Source organism: Medicago truncatula, chromosome 3 (genome assembly GCF_003473485.1).
Source record: "Medicago truncatula cultivar Jemalong A17 chromosome 3, MtrunA17r5.0-ANR, whole genome shotgun sequence".
NCBI lineage: Eukaryota > Viridiplantae > Streptophyta > Magnoliopsida > Fabales > Fabaceae > Medicago > Medicago truncatula.
This window is the reverse complement of record NC_053044.1, coordinates 58422014-58444351: the sequence shown is the minus strand read 5'-3', so window position 1 is coordinate 58444351 and position 22338 is coordinate 58422014. Positions and strand designations below refer to the sequence as shown.

At 32.2% G+C, this 22338-nt stretch overlaps 1 protein-coding gene across 1 annotated transcript; it reads right to left on the bottom strand.

The window, feature by feature from the left end:
* Positions 1–12401: 12401 nt before the first annotated feature.
* Positions 12402–16685, bottom strand: LOC11422526 (endoglucanase 24). The gene is made up of 4 exons (XM_003603959.4): positions 16008–16685; positions 15073–15372; positions 13589–13750; positions 12402–13362 (listed from the first exon to the last, which is right to left on the bottom strand). Exons 1-4 carry the CDS (start codon positions 16410–16412, stop codon positions 12766–12768), a joined length of 1464 nt encoding a protein of 487 aa, XP_003604007.1. The 5' UTR covers positions 16413–16685; the 3' UTR covers positions 12402–12765.
* Between the last annotated feature and the right edge of the window lie 5653 nt (positions 16686–22338).

Below are 22338 nucleotides of genomic sequence, written 5' to 3'. Positions count from 1 at the left end.
AAGAAAGGGCCTTGGAGCGTGAGAGAGAGAGAAAGAGCCTTGGGGAGAAAGAATATGTCCAGTCCAGCTGGAAAGCACATGTGCACATCCACATTTTTAGGCTTTATTGTTTTTTTTTGTAATGTCTACATTAAGACTATGTGCAATGGGGTGTTGAATCCAACCTTCAACATGTTGAATCCATTGCAAGAGGGGTGTTGAAAATGGGGGAAAAATGATGTGGAGGTGAGAGTAGATGAATATATTAAACATGTTGAATTCTGACGCGGGGGGACACGTGGCGCGTTGCTGCTGGCTGAAGCAGGCGCGTGTGGTACACCCGCCGACAGGGCGTGTGGGCCTAAGATGGAACCGGAGAGAGAAAATTAAATGGATAAAGTGAGGACACGTGTCTGATTTCGATTGGCTGCTTGGATTTTTATCATCTTAATATTTTAGACTCAATTATTTCATTGCAAATAATTTTATTTTATTTTTTTTACTAAAATTCGTGATTTTTTTCTCTATAAATAGAGACTTGGATCATTTGATTTGGACACAGAAAAAAAACCAAGTTTTTCACTCTCTTAATATTATTATTATCTTTCTATTAGCTTTTCTTTTAAAGTTTTAGTCTTTATTTAGTGAAATGGATCCCACTAACAATCAATTCAACACCCCAAATTTAAGTTAAGAAAATATAAATAAATTATTTAAATAAATTTTGTTTTTACAAAAAAAATAAAAAATTCTTAAGTGTTTCTTCATTTTAATTTAATTATAATCGATAATTGTAATTTTGTGTAATTATAAAAATAAAAATATAAAATTAAATAAGAATAAGAAATAAAAGGTGGTGGGGTAGAATGTTGAATGAAAAAACCATTGGAGAGGTAAAAATTGAATGAGTGTTGAATTAAGAGAGAGAAAATGAAGTGAAGTGTTGAAAATTGAAAAAATGGGTGTTGAGGGTTGTTGAATTTATTTTACCATTGTAAATAGTCTAAGACATAATTCTGACAATACAATTGTATAGACTTCAAATGCAGACGAACAGGATAAATTGACCAAAAATGGCTATTATCTTTGTAAGATTTATTGATATGTTTTTTTTTTTTTTTTCTAATAAGGAGTGCCACGTGGCACCACCTTATTGGGCGAATGGCACATGTTATTCCCGCCATAAAGGCACTGAAGTGCCTCCCGATAAAATAGGGATAAACGAGAAATACCGTTTGGACTATCTTAAAATAGACATAATAAATCGTTTCAAAGCTTACAAACTGCTTAAACTTATACTACTAAATAGTACATTTTAAATATATCTTTCAAGTTTGTAACGTTCAATTGTAGCTCTTATTATGCTTTTATAGGCACTAAATGCAGGGAATAAAAAAAAATATTTTATGTATAAATTAATGAAAATACATACCATCTCTCAAAGAAACAAAAACCGGGATTAGACAATATCTTTTTCAGCATGGTTATAAAACCATTGGTTTATTTTGTCTTCATTCTTATCGATTGTTTTGCCCTAAAGAAGGGAAATGGAAGATACATTGATTTTCTCAAGTTTGGGGAGCATTATATGTTGGGTTTTTTTTTTTTTTTTTTTTTTATAGAGTATAATTTTATTAATTGTGTTTTTTTTAGTAAATAATTTTATCAATTGTTGGATATTACACAAAGAATACCATACAGAGATTGGATATTTTATCTGGTAAGAAACTCTTGGAAATCTTCAAACCACAACACCATCACAGCTTTAAATATTGTCAAAGAAAATTCCATTACTTTTAATAATGAAGTTTTTGGCAATATTTTTAAAAGAAAGAAACAAGTGGAGAGCAGGCTTAAAGGGATTCAAAACTATCTTGAAAGAGTGGATTCCCTAAGACACACTCTTCTGGAAAATGAACTTCAACAAGAATACAACCATATTCTTTTCCAAGAAGAGATGATTTGGTATCAAAAATCCAGAGAAATGTGGGTTAAATTTGGAGATAAAAATAGCTCTTTCTTTCACACACAAACCATCATCCGAAGAAAGAAAAATAAAATCCACAGCCTTCAGCTACCTAATGGTTTATGGACTACAGATTGTGACATCCTCCAAAATGAAGCCCACAAATATTTCAAGGATTTTTTTACTAAAAACCAACCTCATCACAACCACATCTATAACATTGGTACCCACCCCACAATCGATGAGCTAGGCACTATCTCCCTAACTAAGCCCGTAATCAAAAGTGAAGTCCTATCTGCCCTTAACACCATGAAACCTTACAAAGCTCCTGGCCCAGATGGTTTCCAATGCATATTTTTCAAACAATATTGGCACATTATTGGAGATGATATCTTCCATATGGTGCAATCTGCTTTCCAAACAGGTGCTTTTGACCCTAGAATATCTGACACCCTCATTGCCCTCATTCCCAAAACCGACCCCCCCCCCACTACTTTTAAGGAATTTAGACCCATCAGCCTGTGCAACATTGTGTACAAACTCATCACCAAAGTCTTGGTTCACCGCCTCCAGCCCATTCTAAATGCTATTATTGGCCCCTATCAAAGTAGTTTTCTACCTGGTAGGGGCACCACTGACAATTCAATTGTTTTGCAGGAAGTAGTTCATTACATGAGGAGATCAAAAAAGAAGAAAGGGCTTGTGGCCTTTAAGTTGGATCTAGAAAAAGCTTTCGATAATGTCAAATGGAAATTTCTTCAAAACTGTCTACATGATTTTGGTTTCCCTGACATTACAATCAAACTCATTATGCATTGTGTCTCTTCATCCACCTTCTCTGTTCTTTGGAATGGCAACAAGCTTCCTCAACTTAAGTCTACTCATAGTCTTCGCCAAGGTGATCCGCTCTCACCATACCTCTTCATCTTATGTATGGAAAAGCTCTCAATTGCCATCAATAATGCAGTCACTCAGAGGAGGTGGGATCCAATCCGTATCAACAACAATGGTCCGTATTTATCTCATCTTCTTTTCGCAGATGACGTCCTCCTTTTCACCAAGGCTAAAGGCTCCCAATTTCAACTTGTTGCTAACTTGTTCGAAGAATTCAGCAAGGCTTCCGGATTAAAAATTAATCTGTCTAAATCAAGAGCTTTTTACTCATCAGGCACTCTGCAGGCTAAGATTCACAAGCTCACCACTATTTCCGGAATCCGGAGCACTACCTCTCTTGATAAATATCTAGGCTTCCCTATTCTTAAGGGGCGGCCTAAGAGAAGTGATTTTTTGTTTATCATTGATAAATGCAAAATAGACTGGCATCTTGGAAAGGTAAACTTCTCAACAAAGCAGGTCGACTGACTCTTGCTTCCTCGGTATTGTAACGCCCTCTCTAATTATTTGATTATTTTAAATGAGTTTAGAATATACTTATATGATTTGTGTGATTTATATGATTTATTTTGATAAATGATATTTTGTTATGATATATGTTATATATTTATTAATATAATATATATGTTATTTGATTTAGAAATATATATATATATATATATATATATATATATATATATATGTTATTTGATTTAGAAATATAATATATGTTATTTGGTTCAGAAATATATATGATTCGTTATAGAAATATATATATGATTTGTTATAGAAATAAATGTTATTTATCATAGAAATATGTATGATTTGTTGTAGAAATATATGTCATTTGCTATGGAGATATAAATGATTTGTTATGGAAATATATATGTTATAGAGATATATTTGTTATTTATTACTGTTATAGAAATATTTTATATATATGTATATATTAGAATAGAATATTAATATTTGGATTTAAGAGAAAAATAAGTAGGTTAAAGATTTATATAAATAGGAGAGACCTAGTTTAGAAAAACATAACGTACGTACGACTGCTTTTGGAGAAAAGGGAGAAAAGCCAAGATAAGAGGGAGAGACCTAGAGGGGCTGCGATTTCCTGATTATAAGGTAAGGGTGAGACTAACTTTGCAATTCTATTAAGTATGTGAATCAATGGTTAAGTTTAACATGAATTAGGATGAGTTTAAGAAGAATCGAAAATTAGGTCAAATTGATAGAATTGATGATTAAACGGTGGAAACTTGTTAAAAAGATGTAGAAACTGTCCTTAGACCTTAGATAATGATTTAGATGAATTATGGAATTGAAATTAGGCTTAGAACCTTGTTAGATGATGATTTTCGTGTAGAAAGTGCATCATGTCCGAGCCTAGATTCATCGCTCGCCACGGCGAGCTATGATCCTCGCCTCGCGAGTGATGATCTTCATCGCTCGCCACGCGAGCCTTCCCCTTCGCCTCGCGAGTGTTTTGGTATTGCTCGCCATTGCGAGCAACCTTACTCGCCATAGCGAGCTCAGGCAGAGAGCATGTCATATTTTGTGTTTCGACCTTTTTAGTTGGACCTTGGATGCCTTAGAGTGCCTGAACATACCTAGTATTGATTAGGATTGAATGTAGGATCAGATTGAACCCAGAACAACACTAGTTTGGAAGATGAGTGGTACTCGCCTCGCGAGCACATCCAGAATTGAGTGCTTTTGAGGAATTTGAGACCTGAGTCGTTTGAATGGATTAGGAATGGAACTTTAGATACTAATGAGACCTATCTAAGATGTTAACTGTTATTTGTGAAGCTATATTGAAATGCTAAGTGTTTATAATGTGATTTATTGATTGATTGCATTACTTGAATTATTATTGAATGATTAGGAAGTTGTTGAAAATGAATTGATATTAAGCTGTTGATATGATCTGATTATACTGCTATTGTTATTTAACTAAGTTACATGAGTTGTTGTTGATTATCATTTGATATTGTTATATCCTGAGATGTTTATGTGTCGCCTATGTTGCTGTTGTTGGTTATGTGAAATATTTATATGCCTTATGTGGAAGATGTTTGATGTTTAAGTTGTTGATGCTTCACATTAATATTGTTATGTTGTGAATTGCAATTGATATATTGATATCTCTCTATTGTTGTGTGATTTGACTGTGCTACTGCTGTTATTTAACTAAGTGCATGATGTCTATATATATATATTATGAAATGATGACGTTTAGCTCCAAATTATTGGATGCATGATGATATGTTGATTACGATGATTACGGTGTTTTGTTGTTAAGAGTCCATGCATAGCATTTCATTGAGCTTTGTCCTCACCACGATTAGGAGCTTTGTCCTCCGCACGTTTTAGGAGCTTTGTCCTCCGCACGATAAAAGTATATTAATACTTATGATGACGATTGGTACCACATGCATATAAGTGTCTAAGTTGCATTGTCGCATATGTCGAGTCAAGGTCGTTGTTGATGAATTATCATCCATGAGTTGTTAAGTTGTCGATGAATTATCATCCATGAGTTTGTCGAGTTGTATTCTACCCATGTGTTGTTAAAGAAGTACCTACGAAGATTGTACGATGTGAATTATATGATGTTGACTAAAATATTGCTATGTTGTTTAACATGTTGATTATGATATTGTTATGTTGCTACGTTGTTTAAGATAATAATTATGATATTGTTAAGTTGTTATGATGTTGTGTATAATTGTTACTATTAAGTGATGAATATGTTGTTCTATATATGATTAATATTATTAAATGAATATTATGTTATGTTATTGATGATGATCGAATGTTGTGATTACTTGGTAATTGTTTATCAAAGATGCTATGATGTTTAAGATGATATTGTTTAAGATGTTTATGTTGAAGATTTATGATGTTGATTTTGGTGTTAGTATGTGTTGATTATATTTTCATAAGATGATGAATACGTTGTTGTTATATTAATACAAGAAGATGAATATGTTGTTGTTATATTATTATATTATGAAGAGATGATGTATATATAATTATTATTATTATTAAGTGAATATCATGCTATGTTGTTGTTATATTATTATATTATGACGAGATGATGTATATATAATTATTATTATTATTAAGTGAATATCATGCTATGTTGTTGTTATATTATTATATTATGACGAGATGATGTATATATAATTATTATTATTATTAAGTGAATATCATGCTATGTTGTTATATTATTATATTATGACGAGATGATGTATATATTATTATTATTATTATTATTAAGTGAATATCATGTTACGTTGTTGTTATATTATAAGAAGATGTTTATGTTATGATGTAGATAATTATTACTATTAATAAGAGATGATTATATTGTGTTGTTTTAAAGTTATTAGTGATGATGATTACATGATGATATCTATGAGTTGTTAAGTGTACTTGATGATGTTTATGTTAAATTGATAAGTTGTCTTTTATTAATGAATTGATAATGAGATGTTTGATGAATAATTATTATTATGAATTAATGATGTTGTTATGTTGTATATGAATTAGGATTAAGATGTTGTTATGCTATATATGAACTATGACTATGATGTGATGATCTATGTTTGTTACGATTTGGTTAATATGTGTTAAATGATAATTAGAAGTTGGTTGAGTTATTAAGAATTATTACATGAAGAATTATTATTACTAATAGATGAAGTTATTTGTGTTGTTAAATATAATTATTGAATTATATGCTTGATATTATTGTTTTGTGAAATCTCACCCCTTCTGCTTGAAAATGTTGCTCTTCGTATGAGTAACTTGCAGGTATTAATGATTAGTAGGAGTGGTGGCTCAAGTGTCTTTAGGTGCTCTGATACGTAACGGGATGAGAATTTGTTATTGCTTTCTATTCCTTACGTATTGTTTCTGAAGAGTTATGACTATGTTTTTAGAATGGATTTTTATGACATAATTGTAAAGAGGCTTTAGTGTCAAAGACTGTTTTGATTATTGAATAATTTCCGCTGCGAAGTATTAAAGACTTTTTAGTTATTGAATTTTAAAGGATAAATAGTTATTTATACAGTTTATGATTTTAAGAAAAGAATGTGACATTCCGTTTAGGTGAATTACTCTGATTAAATAAATGAAATTTTCATGTTGGGAAAACGGGGTGTTACAGGTATTGTCTTCCATTCCAACTTATTATATGCAGATTAATTGGCTCCCACAAAATATTTGCGACAACATTGATCAAACCACTCGCAATTTTATTTGGAAAGGAAATAATAACAGAGGTGTTCATCTTATGAATTGGAAAAAAGTTGCTACACCGAAACAATTTGGGGGTCTAGGCATCAGAGCAGCAAGGGAAACAAACACCAGCCTTCTTGGTAAACTAGTTTGGAATTTAGTGCAGAATAATGACAAACTGTGGGTGAATCTCCTATCCAGCCACTATGCTAGTGGACAAGATTTTCTCTTTAAGGCTTCAATTCATCGAAATAGCTCACCAACCTGGTCTTCTATAATCCGAGCACAAAATGTCTTAAAAAACGGATACTCTTGGAGAGCGGGTTCAGGTAATTCTTTCTTTTGGTACAACAACTGGAGTTCTCATGGCATTCTTGGTTTGCAGTTCCCTTTTGTAGACATTCACGACATTCACCTATCTGTTCATGATATTATCACCAATGAGGGTCACCACACTAATCATCTCTACACCACTCTCCCTTCAGACTTAGAAGATGCCATAAACAACACCCGGTTAAATTTTAACTCATCAATAGAGGATGCTTTTATCTGGCCTCATAACAAGAATGATATTTACTCAACAAAAAATGGTTATGGTTGGTTAATCTCTCATAATGCTGCTGTTAACCATCATAACGTCGCTTGGAACTGGATTTGGAGACTGAAAGCACCGGAAAAATTCAAATTCTTTGTCTGGCTAGCTTGTCATGACGCTGACCCCACCTTAAACTTGTTGAACCACAGGAATATGGTAAACTCGCCCATGTGTTCTAGATTCGGTGAGCAGATTGAGTCTTTCTTCCACTGTATGCAGGACTATCATTTTTTGAAGGCTATATTGAAAAAAATTGGTTTTTCTTCTCATCACTTCTTCGCATCCAACTCGGTTTATGATTGGCTAAAGGAGGATGCTTGTTCCCAGCGGTCTTCTCTTTTTCTAACAGGTTTATGGTGGATTTGGAGACACCGCAATCTTATGTGTCTTAATAATGAACAACTATCTCTAACCCGGCTGTGCTGCAATATTTATAGCTTGGCGGAAACCATCAGTTCCAACTCCCTACATACCTCAGTTGTCCCTCCATCTGATAGATTCACGCGATGGAATAACAATAACCATCACTGCACAATCTTGAACGTCGACGGAAGTTGCAACGGTGACCCCCTGCGCACAGGTTTCGGTGGAGTCTTCCGTGATCACACAAGCGGATTCATGTCTGCATTTTTCAGGGTTTATAGGCCACTCTCAGGACATCCTTTATGCAGAACTTTCAGCACTCCATGAAGGACTGGTTTTAGCAGTCAACCGGAACTATGATGAATTGGCCTGCTACTCGGATTCCCTTCTCACAGTTAATCTCATTAAGGAAGATTTAAATCATTACCATGTCTACGCTGTGCTTATTCAAAACATCAAAGATATCCTCAGCTCAAGAAGTTTCACTCTACAGCATTCTCTCAGAGAAGGTAACAAGTGTGCAGATTTCTTAGCAAAGATTGGAGCCTCAAAAAATGAAGAATTGGAGATTCACTCTTCCCCTCCGGAGGGCCTCCTCCCTCTGCTGCAGGAGGATGCAGTAGGAACCCTTTGCTTAAGGCGTTAGCCTAGATACTTCTGTTTTTTTTCCTTCTGTTTTATCTTGTATTTTTTTCTACTTTGTTCACCATTGTAACCAAAAAAAAAAGTATTATGAATATTTATTATAATAAATAGGTATTTTTTTTAATAAAAAAAGTTCAAACTCCAAGGTTCATCATAGTCAGGATAGATCTCATGACTCAAATAACATTTAGAGACGTACTTATATCATCCATAAAAAAAGAGATGCTCACATAGGTAGTGAAGTTGAATCCACAACCTTGTAAGTGATTCAATTCCTTACGAATCGAGCCGATTTTTACTGCCTAATAAAAAGAACACATTAAAATGGATATTTTAATATAGAGGTAATAAAATTTTTAAAAGTTAAATTTAAATATTTTTCTCCAATGCATTTTATATTATTATAGTCTCCACCTTTTATTAAAGCGGATGTTTTTCATCCCAATGAACTTAATTCGGTTGGTAGAGATATTATATACTATATACACGGATCGTGATTCGAACAACAAATTTTTCACTTATTTATCTTAAAATGATGAATTTCTAGCAATTAGAGAACTCGAAAAAAAAAAAACAGATGCTTTTGGATTTAAAACATTTGTTTTTATAAGTGGTAAGACCAATAATTGATAACAGTTTTAAGGACTAAAATAAAATAAATGCACGTCTTGTATTTTTTTTAGAACTTACAGAATTTGTTTATATTGACATTGGTACATGTAATATTCATTTTTTTTTATGTGACATAAATAGAAATGAATCGTGTTTGGTGACAAAATTCATATTATTTTTTTTGGTTTAAATACACTTTTAATACTATTATTTTGTAAAACCTACTTGGATTGTCTAGAAGTCCTAACTCAACTGGCAAATGTCAAAATTGCAAGGCCGGACGTCGTGACCCGGGTTCGAACCCGGGACCTCACAGTTGTGTGTGAGTTTATTTTCAGTGGATTACCACTTCATCCAAAAAAAAAAAAAAAAAAAAAAAAAAACCTACTTGGATTGAATTTGGTGTTGGCTTGTGATGCACTTCTCAAGGTCTCGCGTCTCCCTCTATCAATTTGGTGGGCTAACTTAACTTCTTAACCAAAAAAAAAGAAAAAAAGAAATCCCTTGTTTAAAAAGAAACTGATGTTTTGGTTGAAAATGAAGTTTTGGTCCCTATTTAAAAATCAATTTTTTAGTTTCCTATCTTTAAAATTTTTCTTCATCATCTCTATTATCATCTTTATCTATAAACTTTATAAAAATCAATAAACTTGTTAAAATGTCTTTCATCTTATAAAAGATGGTCTGAACATATATGTATAAGTGGGTCAATCTCAACTTACAAGTCGGTTTATGAGATTGTATTGTTGATAGTTAAATCAAAGAGGATAATTAAAATTACGAGGATGAACATGATTAGGTCAGGGATAGTGGTGTTGAGAGCACTAGCGTTTGGTTATTTGAGTATTCGAATTGGTTTCAATGAACCCATCTCTTTCCCTAAACGTGGTTCATAAAAAAATCGCTTTTTTCTTTTGCCTATGTTTTGAGAATTAAAAGTTAAATTCACTTTTTTGAATTAACTGTTTTTATTTTATCTGCTTAGATGACACCAGCATTTGCTTTATAGTTTGTGTGATGATATCATGGTTATCAAACCCAACTTTGATTTTCCTCTTTGGTTTCATTAGCAGAGAACAAAACACAACTTTTTAAGTACGTCCCTGCATTTTTTCAGAGCCTCACGTCCCTTTTCCAAAGCTCCTAAACAAATTAAGCAAACTGATATGGATAATTTTTCTAGCTTTTATAAATTTAGGGTATATTGAGAATCGAGGATTTTGTTTTTTTTTTCCTTTCTCTAGGATTTTGGTTTTTGAATACGATGATGTTTTAAATCTTTTGAATACGATTTGGATTTATTTGAGTGTATTGATTTTATGAAGTTAATTTTAAAATTTCCAGTTTATTGATAAAGATGATGAAGACTATGAATACAATGAAGAAAATGAAATGTTTATTATTTAAAAAATAGTATATAGTATTATTAAACAAAGTAGTAATGAAGACGATGATGTTTTAAATCTTTTGAACACGATTTGGATTTGTTTGAGCGTATTGATTTTATGAAGTTAATTTTAAAATTTTCAGGTTTATTGGTAAGATGATGAAGACTATGAATACAATGATGAAAATGAAATGTTTATTATTTAAAAAATAGTATATAATATTATTAAACAAATTAGTAATGATATGTAGAATATTGTTTACTTAGACACTACCATGACATTAGTTATAAGATCACATAAACAACAACAATAAAACAATAAAAGCTTGTTTGTTTCTGTTGTAAAGCTACAAATTGTAGCTTTTATATTTTTAAGGCAAATATACATTGGAACACAAGAATTTTAACCCCATCACTTTTCCAAACACCCACCAAGTCTTATTCTATTAAAGTGAAGTCGGTTATAAGAGTGCATCAACAAAATTTACAAAATGGAGAGGGGGATCAAAACTCATTAATAATTTAGATTGGGGAATCTGATTTTTAAAATAGAAGGATCAAAACTTATATATATATATATATATATATAGTTTTATGGAAATTGGTACTTTTAATGAAAGAGTTACAGCGAAAACTTCACGATAGCTACTCCATGTATCATAAAAAAACAAACTGTCCCATTGGTTAAGTGTTGTTTTGCGATCCGCTCGAGACACATTTTATCGGGACATATAACGACACTCTTCTTTTAAATATGGGAAATGTTAACTTAAGATAAGGATTTAAAAGTGGAATTAAAAAGTAAATGTTGCATTGAAAAGATAAACTTTTGTGTTTTTAAGATTATGAATGCACAATTTCCAAGATCAAATTATTATATCTAGTTTCTTATCTTGCGCCTTTAGGACACATGTTAACATTTCCTTTTAAATATAAGGAGCAAAATTGTATTTAAGTTTATTTTTAAAGACTCAAAACTCATGAGTGCTAGCCTGCAGGGCCACAGCCATTAAGTTGATTTAGCGAATTACCTAATTAGGCCCCATTGGTGTCCCTGTGAAGCATCAGTTATCTATCGTTTATTAAAGCCACATAAAGTTACAAATCAATGAGATTGAGATCGACATGCGGTGCGAAGGCAAACCTATTAGTTAGTACAACTAGAAATACGGATCAATACGGTGCCTGAGGTCATGAGACCAATTAATATAGACTGCTGTTGATGTGGTAGCTGAAATACTCATCAATCACTCTCCAACTACACCATACATTGTAGGCTTACTTTGGTTTCTTAACTTATTTTTGGATTTTAATTTGGTCCCCTAATTTTAAACTGTCTCAATTTAATCTTCTAAGTATACCTCCATTTACCCCAAATGGTCCTTTCTGTTATGGTACATGTTTTTGAAATGAATTTTTCTGTTTAATCGATAATAGTACTTTCAAAAAGTATTACTTTTTTTTGCGCATATGGGTCAAACACTAGAAATTCCCTCAAGAGCATAAGGCTCAACTCAACACTGAAAAATACTTTCAATAGCAGTGAGGAAGTATGCATATGCATATACCAACTTTAGGTTGGTCTGATTAGAACTTTAGTTTAAATCTCAAGTCTTAGTTAATGTTTATTTATTTGAGTATTAACCATTTGTAAGGGGAGACTCCACTAAGGTTGATCAATCAAACTAATATAAGAACTTCACACCAATAAGTTAAAAAGAAGTTAGTATAACGCACAATCAAAACAAAAAGCTTCGTGGCTAACTTGAAGACAATTAACAAACAACCACAATGACACACTCACTCTATTCTTGTTAAATTCAAGAAAGAAAAAAACATTACAGTAGTGCATAAGTTCTCGTTTTTCACCCTTTAATGGAAAAGTCACATATTTTGTGACACTTCAAATTCTGTAGTATTCCTATGTATCCACCCAACAGACACAAGCAAGTCTCTTCCTTCTTGATTTTCTTAAGATGAGAGACACATTAACCTTTCCTGTATATAAACCTTTTACTATCTACAAAAGAAGATACTTAGATCTGTATAATAATCATATCCTTGTAATTAATCTGTTAAGGATTAATGGGATTAATTAGCAACAAAATATGCTAAAACCCCAACAAATGGCGCATTAATATATGTAGTTGGCTCAGATTTTCTATAATCAGCCCTGTCATCCACATAAACATCATCTTCTCCAGGTCCTCCCACAATAGCTCCTACAAGAACATTTGGGTTAGGATTTGTTGAATTGAAGTATATTGAACCTTCCTTGCAAGCAATCTGTTGAGGATGGTCCTTAATAGAAGGTAGAGATGAGCCACGGTGATGAATACGTTGTGGATAGTTGTTACCATAACCAACCATGTAAGATAAACCCAAGGGGTTATCACCTAAAATGTAATCAACTTGTCTCTTGGCGCGCTCCCGAAGTGTTTGTGCACTAACATAAACATTGCCACAATTGATGGTTTGTGACGTGCGGGATAAGTATTTGGCGTAGACTAACTCAAGGAAAGCAATTGAAGTTGCATGTTGTAAGTTGCTTCCACCTGGTCTGTATATGAGTCCACCAGGAGTGTACTCGATGTGTGAACTTGATGTTTCAGGTAGTAATGTGCACAGGAAGCTCTCTGCCGAGGTCTTGTAAGATTCAAGAGATTCAACATTTCCATCTAGGACTTCCTATAACAACAATTCATTTACTATTGATCAGCATTTACATTAAAACAATGTCAAATATATACATTTGTGCGATTTCAACTTATTAATTTAATTCCTCTCTCGTTGACAAAAGAGAAGAGCCCGTTTAGCTCAGTTGGTAGAGCGAAAGACTTATGTTTTTTTAGTAAAAAGGCAAGAGTTGAACTGATTTATTTTTAATAAAAGTTGAATTGAATAGAGATGGAACCTTGGAGACAAGAACGTTGAGGCCAGCATGCTTGTTGTCCCAACCGAACTCATTGATGTTGTCTTCAGCACCAAGTGTTTTACCATTGCTTTGAATGTAGTTTAGGTAATTTTCATCCTGAGTAGCCCTCCTTAACCATGCGGCACCCCATAACAATTCGTCCTGTACAATGTATCCAAACCAATTAATAGTGTAACAAATAACAATTAACATGTCAAAATCTAAGTTACTATTATTCCACGAATTGCCATCAGACAAATATTACTCATGGTAATAATCAATTGTCTTTGTCTGATGTAACTGGTGAGTATTGTTCACAGATTTCATTAAAACAATTTCCTATATAATTCGATGTTGATTGAAGCATAATCATATTTCAGCGCAAAAAATTCTCGAGATGCAATTAATCTAACACTTCCATTATGTGTCGGGATCACGTGAATGAATTAGTGAATTACTTTAATTAATTCAGTCACTTAAACAAATTGTCAGTTAGAGACAGAGTTGTCATCGATCGTCATTTTATATCATCTATACACTTCAATGCGACAAAACACAAAATAAGCTAAATGTTCACAAGTCGATTCTCACAAGTTAAACTTGTAGGAAGATACTGTATAATAAATGGAATAGTGCATGCTTGGATTCTCAATATGTTTGAAAAATCACAGTAATTTTGACAAAAACTATATAGCTTATGTAAAACGGTGCATCGTGACTTCATCCATTACACCGACATGTCCTAACTCCTAAAGAGAGGAGGCAAAAAAATTCCAACCCCACGGCTTATATTTTTCAAATCTTATTTTATTTCTTAAATAACTTGTTTTATTCTCATTTATTTCTACTTTTTGTTTTCTTGCTAAAAAAAGAGAGTCTAAATACATAATTAGAAATAAAATCAAAAGAGCAGTGTTATTTGAACAACCAATTTGGTGACAATTTATTTGACAATCATATTTTACAAAGAAAAAAGTGATATTGACACGGAAACCATAGCAATAAAGAGATAAATAAAAAGTAATGTGAATATAAGAGAGAAAGTTGTTGCAAAAGTTATCACTAAATGGATGTTCAAATATAATTTTTCAAACCAAAAAGTATTTATTATTTAAAATTGAGTGTAAAAGTGGATGTCGGAGAATAACTTCCCATGCCATATGAATACATACATACCTGAAAGAGGTATATAAACCAACAAACTAACACTATAATTTAATTTTGCCACAATAGTTTGCTTCGGTTTTTGACTATCTTTTGCTTATTAATTTGTTGATCAACCAAGATTAAAGTCTTGCTTGGCTACTATTTAAAGTAATTAGTTAGAGTCTTTGATCACGTGAAGGCATTGCAATATATACAATCATTTTCAATATCTTCTAAATAGAAAATTCAAAACGATAACATCGGATACCTATAAAAAAGGAAAATTGCAATACATAGTAGTAGTTGAAAAAGAAGAATCAAATATACTACTTACTAACCTGGTATCCATCAAAATCACAATAATAAGGACAGACACCATCCTTAACATCAGCATTGTCACTGTATGCGCCCCTGTAACTATCTGCATATTGAAATGCCTTAACAGCATTTCTTAGTAATGTCTCTGAATAACCGGGATCCGATGACCGGAATGCCATCGAAGAAGCAGCAAGTGCGGCTGCAGTTTCACCGGCGACATCGGAAGCTGGGTTAGGTGCATCAACAGCATACACTTTCCTGTTTGTGTCCATGTCTTCTGGCCTCTCCCAACAGTTGTGGTCTGAGATTGGGTCACCCACCTAATAGTACAATGTTTTTAATTAGTCATTTTTTGATATCTATCTAATATTTTGAAGATTAAACAAAAGTGAAAAGAATTCTCATTTTAAAAATTGGATGGAAGATGAGTAACACTGCCATGTTTGGCGCGTGGGTGACGTACTAGTATACTACACAGTTAAGGAAATGGTAAAGTAACGAAATGGAGTATTGCATTTATTTAGAAGACAGTTGCAATGCCGATGAAATTCACGGACTTTGAGGATACGAAGTGGTCCACATAATCACACGGAAATTTTTGTGTTCAAAATGCACTTTTATTTTACATAAACCTTTGTAGTGAAGTGATGACAAAAATAAAGGGAAATGTCAAAATCATCATTTTTTCTTAAAGTAACGACTAAACATGGTAAGTAGTAGCGACTAAAATTACTAGTACCTATTTTCATTAAAAAAAAAAAAAAGCGGATTGTAAATGTAAATAAACCGGCACAGTTATCTAGGAAGAACGCACGATGATTTTCCATTTCAATAAATTGATTTATGAATGAATACCGTAAATAAATTATGCAACCAAAAAAATAAATTAAGGAAGAGGTGAAAAGTCCGTGACCGTGAGTGAGTGAACCCAACGATTGAGTAAAATGAAAAATACCTGAACAAAAATGCGGTTAGACTGAGAAACAGTCTTAAGCAAATAATCAGTACTCCAACGAATTGCGACCAAAGCGTTTCTGAGTTCATTAGGAGGCATGTTTTCACCAAACTCAATCACACTCCATGACAACATTGTCGTCGTAAACGCCATCGGAAACCCAAACTTGATGTTATCACCGGCGTCGTAGTAACCGCCAGTAAGATCAGTGTTGTAAGTCCACCCATCACTCAAACCTGAATTCGCACGCCACTTCTGTCTCTGGTCCTCTGGTAAAAACCCCGATCGTTGTCCCTCAAAGAACATTATTGCCTTTGATAATGCCTCTGCATAATCATGTGCGTTCACACTTCTTTCTCCAATTGCCAGTAGTAGAACAAACAACAACAATTTGGCCAATGCCATTTTAGAAGTGATGAATGAAATTAATGGGTTGTGGGTAAAGTGGGTGTTGTGTTATTATTTATAAATGAGGAGAACTAACGCAGTGTAGTGCGTTAGAGATAGAGATGGTGTCACGGGATGATACTTGAAAGCGAAGTTTATTTAAGAGAAAAACACAGTAACGAATTAAAAAAAAAAGTAAAGAAAGGATGGGATTTGGAGGGAAGTAGGAGTGAGTGAGTGGTAAAAGCGCCGACAGATAAACGAGGAGGGAGAGGAGAGGAGAGAGTGTGTCAGTGAAGATCACATGCGAACAATACTATGCATATGTGAGTGAGTGAGTGTATACCACAATCCTTGACCATGAGAGAACCAAAAAGGGTAAGGTGTGGGGTGTGACAAACTTTTATTTCTCGTGGGTCCCATTTTAATGCAACTTTTTTTTGGTTTTTCAAATATTTTCTTGTTGTATGTGAAAAATACATTTTCTTATTTTAATTTCATAAATTCATGGTATGTATCAAAATGGTCTAAGTAGATAATTGAATCCTTAAAAACAAAAAAAGAGTAGGTAATAGAAATGGAGTATGTCATAAGTTTTTGTTTTGTTTTGTTCGATAGCTTTTTACTTTCCGAGATTAGAGTTGTCAAAAATGGACCGATCCATTCGCCCATGCATGAATTTAGCATAAAGTTTTAAAATTTTAAAGTTTATAAATTACTAATTTGACTTAATTGAAGGAAAAATCTATAGTTTAACTATTATTGAACGTTAATGTAAAAATTATTTACATTTTTATGTTCAACCAATCATATTTTAGCAAAAAAATAGTGGTGAGTAACTAATACATAAAAAATAAAACTAAAACGGGTCGGGTCGAGCTCTATAATTTGCAGTCCAATTATAAATGGGCTGGACCAGGCCAGCCCATTTGACACTGCTATCCGAGACGAATAGTATAATTAATTTTATTTTTTAAATTGATTCTAATTAAAAGTGACATACTGAATATTTTTGTTCTTTAATTGATTTTCACATTAACTTCTTCAAAAATTCTCAAAGCATTAAAATAATATTTTACTTTCAACTCATTTTTAGCTAAATCAATTAACTTAAAAACAATTATCGTAGACTTAACTCAGTTGGTATAGACAATACATAATATATCTAAGATTCAGGATTTCGGACCACAAAAAAAATATTAACTTGAAAACAATTTTTTCACCATAGTACTAAAAACACATCATTCTACTGTAGTTTTTTTTCTTCTTAACTCACCAAAAGTAAGATCGTTTATCTTTAGTAGGCAACCCAAAATATTTCACAGCTTAGGCCCTTTGGACTTTTATATGACTAATATTTCTTGAGTCGAGGGAGGAAAATCACTCTTTTATACATGGTTTTAGGGTTTCATAATGGAAAATTCTATAAATCAAATTTGTTTTTTTATAGACGAAATAACAATAATTATTGATAACTCAAACACATATATAGTGGAACTGAAATTTGAAGTCAGATCAAAACGTTCATCCTACCAATAAAACTTAATTTTTACAAGGGAAGAATTATTATGCACTTTAAGATCTAACAATTAGTTAAGTGAAATTTGCGTCATGATGCACTCTATTTTTTTTTTGTTGGTGAAGTAGAAGTAGTCTAGTGACACGATTCACACACATTATGTATGGAGAAGTGAGAAATCCGGGGTTCGAACCCCGGTCTCTACACAAATTATCCCTAATAGCTACCAATTGAGCTACACTTACGGAACATGATGATCTCGGTTTAAAACTATAATAAGATTGAGACTCTATTTAAAGAGAGGAAACACACAAAAAATGTTTGACAAAATTACACAATTAGTCCCTTAACTTTATTTTAAGTAACACTTTCGTCCTTTATCTTTTTTTTTATCACGATTTAGTCCTTTATGTTATCAAATAACAACATAGTTATCATTTTTCATGAAAAAAATAATCAAAAACTCCAAAAAAATAATCATCAAACTCATAGGTAAACGTAAATCTTCATCATACAAGCATAGAAAATCAAATTTCTTTGAAAAAAATCTCATAAAAAATGATTAGATATTGTTATTTTATAACATAAAGGACTAAATCGTGACAAAAAAAGATAAAGGACGAAAGTGTTACCTAAAATAAAGTTAAAGACTAATTGTGCTATTTTGCCTTTAAGTTTTTATTTATTCCTTGAAATTGTTTTTCGCTTTGCTACGTCTTTCTCTAAATGGAGTCATATTTTTTATTTATTTTTTAAATAATGGTTATTAATTGAAGATTCCAAACTGTGGAAGTGGTTCACTTTAAAATTAGGTAGTTGTGTAACTAGCTTCAGATTCTTCGTGGGGATAGTGGGACTTAGTTGTAATTAAAAAGTGGGAAGTTTTGAAGTGGTTAATCGGAAGTTGAGAAGGTGGAGTAGTGAATTCCAAAAAGATTAATGGTCGAGGAAAAGGGACAAAAATATACCTAACTCTCTCTTGAAGGTAATAAAAAGAGGCACTTCTAATTTTTTTGTTCTTCCCTTTAATTCGTATCAAACCAAATTGGATACTATAGAAAGTGAGTGAGAATAAAAAGCACTAACCTTCGCCAATTTGGAATTGGTTCTTGCCATTTGGTGCGTGCACTCAAAGAATTATATTCTAGCTTTTTAACTTTCATATGATCCTTACAATATGTCCTTAATATTAGGGTTGAGAATAGGTCAGATCGGCCTACAGAGACTTATGATCTGGTCTGTTTAAGTTTGGTCTGGCCTGACCTGTTTATTAAAAAGGCTAGGTTTAGGCTATTAAAAAAGCCTATGAAGCATAATAGACCGGCCTGTTTATGTATGTTAGGCTTCATAGTGAACTTTTTAAATAGGTTTTAAAGCTTTATAGTGAAATATATTTTTAAGGCCTTATAGTAGTGATAGACAAGTCTTACACTGAAATAGGCTTTGAGGCCTATTAAGCCTATTTAAAAGTAGATAAAATAGAATGTTTAGTGACTTTAATAGTAAGTAGGCCTGTAAATAGGCTTTCAGGCCAGACCAAACTTTTAAATAGGTCAGACCTGACCAAAAAAATAGGCCTATGAAAGGCCACAAGCCAGGCTCAGGCCTGCAAATTTTTTCGTAGGACAGGCTCAGACCTATCAAAGTCTGGCCTGACCTATTCCCAACCCTACTTAATATATCCCCTTGAGCTTAACTCAGTTGGTAGGGATATTTCGTAGGAGTCGGGGTTCGAACTCTAGACACTCTACTTCTCCACAATTAAATTGTGTGAGCTCTAGCCACTAGGCTAATTGACAAAAAAAAATAAAAATAAAAAATATGTCCTCAATTTAGATAAATTTATATGTCAAATGAGTGAATAAGGTTGAGGATTGAGGTTGCATCCACGAACATTTTAGTTTAAAGTTTACCATCACATACGAATCAATCAATTATATCCATTCCATTATTCATTAATACCCATGCCATCTTAAATTATTTTTATTATTTTCAGTAAATAGTTCAAGATGAAAGTTTGTTCTTTTGGTTTTGAAGAATTTAGAGATGGAACTCATACACACACTAATTAGTTGGGTGAACATAGGCATCGGTATTCAAATCCGCAGTACATCATATGAAATATCCACACAATCCTATCTAGGCTGCACTTACATTACCAGCTTGCAAAGTAGTATAAAATGTTTAATCACGTCAAATGCAATTTTAATTTTTTAATCATCAACAAGTCTCTTATTATTTGGATTAACCCATTGTTGGTAATCATTTTTAAATTTTGAATGTAATTAAAACTTAAATCAACAAATTGTCAAGTATGACTCATAGTAGACACTAAAGAGGGGTAAGGGCCGAAAGGTCCCTCCCTCTCTACCCTCGCGTTTGACACAAACGTGTGTGAGATCCAACTGTTTGGGGGTGGTAGGGGTGTGGGGGCAATATGCCTCCGGAGTACAATTCAAGTGGTTAATTATAATATGGGCCGTAACATTATATTGAGATATCCTATATATTTGATATAAATGCAAAAGAGATGAAACGCCACAACATTGTTTTTTAATTACAATTTTTTCAAAAAGAATTGTGTTTTAATTACATTTTTAAGTAGCCATCTCACACAATATGTGGTGGGTTTAACGGCTAAATTGTCTAAACTCAAAATAAAGTGCATTCTTCACATTTAGGCTTTGTTTGGATGATAAAGAAAGTGAAAGGATTAAAAAGAAAAGATTGTTGAAGGAATGAAAATGAGTAGAAAGTGAATGGAAAGTGAGATGATTATTTAGTTGTTTGGTTTGAGAGATAGTATGAAGAAAATGAAAGAAAAGATAGTTATATTGTTAGTAAATTGACATAAATATCCATACATAATAGACATAATATTTTAAGTATTTATTTATATAATTTATAGATATAAATAAGTAACATTCTCAAAAACAAGTAATTATAAATATATTATATAATTTAGGGTTAATTAAGTTTTTGGTCCCTATAAATATCTACAGTTTTATTTTTAGTCCCTATAAAAATAAATCACACTTTTTAGTCCCTACAAAATTTTCTGTTAGTGTTTTTAGTCCCTGTTAAATTAAAATTTGTTTAATTATGCTTAAACTTCTAAATTTTTGAAAGATTTTTTACATACATGTTCATAACATAGTAAGACACTCTTTTGTAAATTTTTTTAATTTTTTAACATGTAATGAATTAAATATGAATTTTCCTAAAAGCCAAATTTTCAAGATTATATTAATGGAAATTTGGACCTAATAATAAAATTTTAAGTTAATTTTTTGCGGAGGAACTTTGTATAATATTCTAAGTAAGTATGTGAAAAATATATGTTACAAATTTAAAAGTTTAAGCACAATTAAGCAAATTTTAATTTTACAAGGACTAAAAGTATGTGTTGGTCCCTGTTAAATTGAAATTTGTTTAATTATACTTAAAATTTTATATTTTTAAATGATTTTTAACAGACATGTTAAGAACATTATAATAATCTCTTTTATAAAAAAACAGAATTTTTTAACATGTAATGAATTAAATATAATTTTTTTAAAACACCAAAAATTCAAGATAAAACTAACAAAAATTTGGACCTAAAAATAAAATTTTGAGCTAATTTATGGTGGTGGAACCTTTTATAATGTTTTAAACAAGTATGTAAAAAATCATTAAAAAATTTAATATTTTAAGCATAATTAAACAAATTTTAATTTAACAGGGACTAAAAACACTAACGGAAAATTTTGTAGGGACTAAAAAGTGTGATTTATTTTTATAGGGACTAAAAACAAAACTGCAGATATTTATAGGGACAAAAAATTTAATTAACCCTATAATTTATAGTATAAATTAGCATAAAAATGGTAGATCGAAGTGACTGGTTGACGGAAGCAAGAATTATAGGTAGCCAAAAAGAAATATAAAATTTTGTTCTCAACTTTCGAGTACAAAAGATTGAGGGGTTTTACATAATTTCAATTAAAACAGTGGCTTCTCTATGCTTTCCATCCACCACAGCGCAGAAACAATTTTGTTGTGGGACCCAGCTGACAGAATCCATTCTCCCCATTTTAAGGTTGCTCCAAACGAAGGAAGGATTATAAATCCTACTACTTTCCATCTTTACCTATTCTTTCCTTCTACTTTCATAGGAAACAAATAGGCCCTTAGGGATGAAAATGGATTAGGCCGGGTCAGATTTTGTAAGATCTAAGTCCGACCTACTTCAAAAATTATAGGCATGAGTTTGACCTATTATCCGTCATAGACTCATTTTCAAGGCCTGACCTGACCTTTTTAAAGGTCTGATGAAGCCTGAAAGTCTATCAAAAAACATATTTTACATTAAGACCTATAAACCTATTACTAAATAGGCCAAAACTTATGAAGACCTAAATCATACGAATAAGTCTGATAATA

Coding starts and splice junctions, on each gene's coding strand:
- LOC11422526 (XM_003603959.4), bottom strand. CDS start 16,412: ATGGCATTGGCCAAATTGTTGTTGTTTGTTCTACTACTGGCAATTGGA. Junction 15,373..16,007: donor CTAACCGCATTTTTGTTCAG/GTATTTTTCATT, acceptor TTGTACTATTAG/GTGGGTGACCCAATCTCAGA. Junction 13,363..13,588: donor TCAACGTTCTTGTCTCCAAG/GTTCCATCTCTA, acceptor TTGTTGTTATAG/GAAGTCCTAGATGGAAATGT.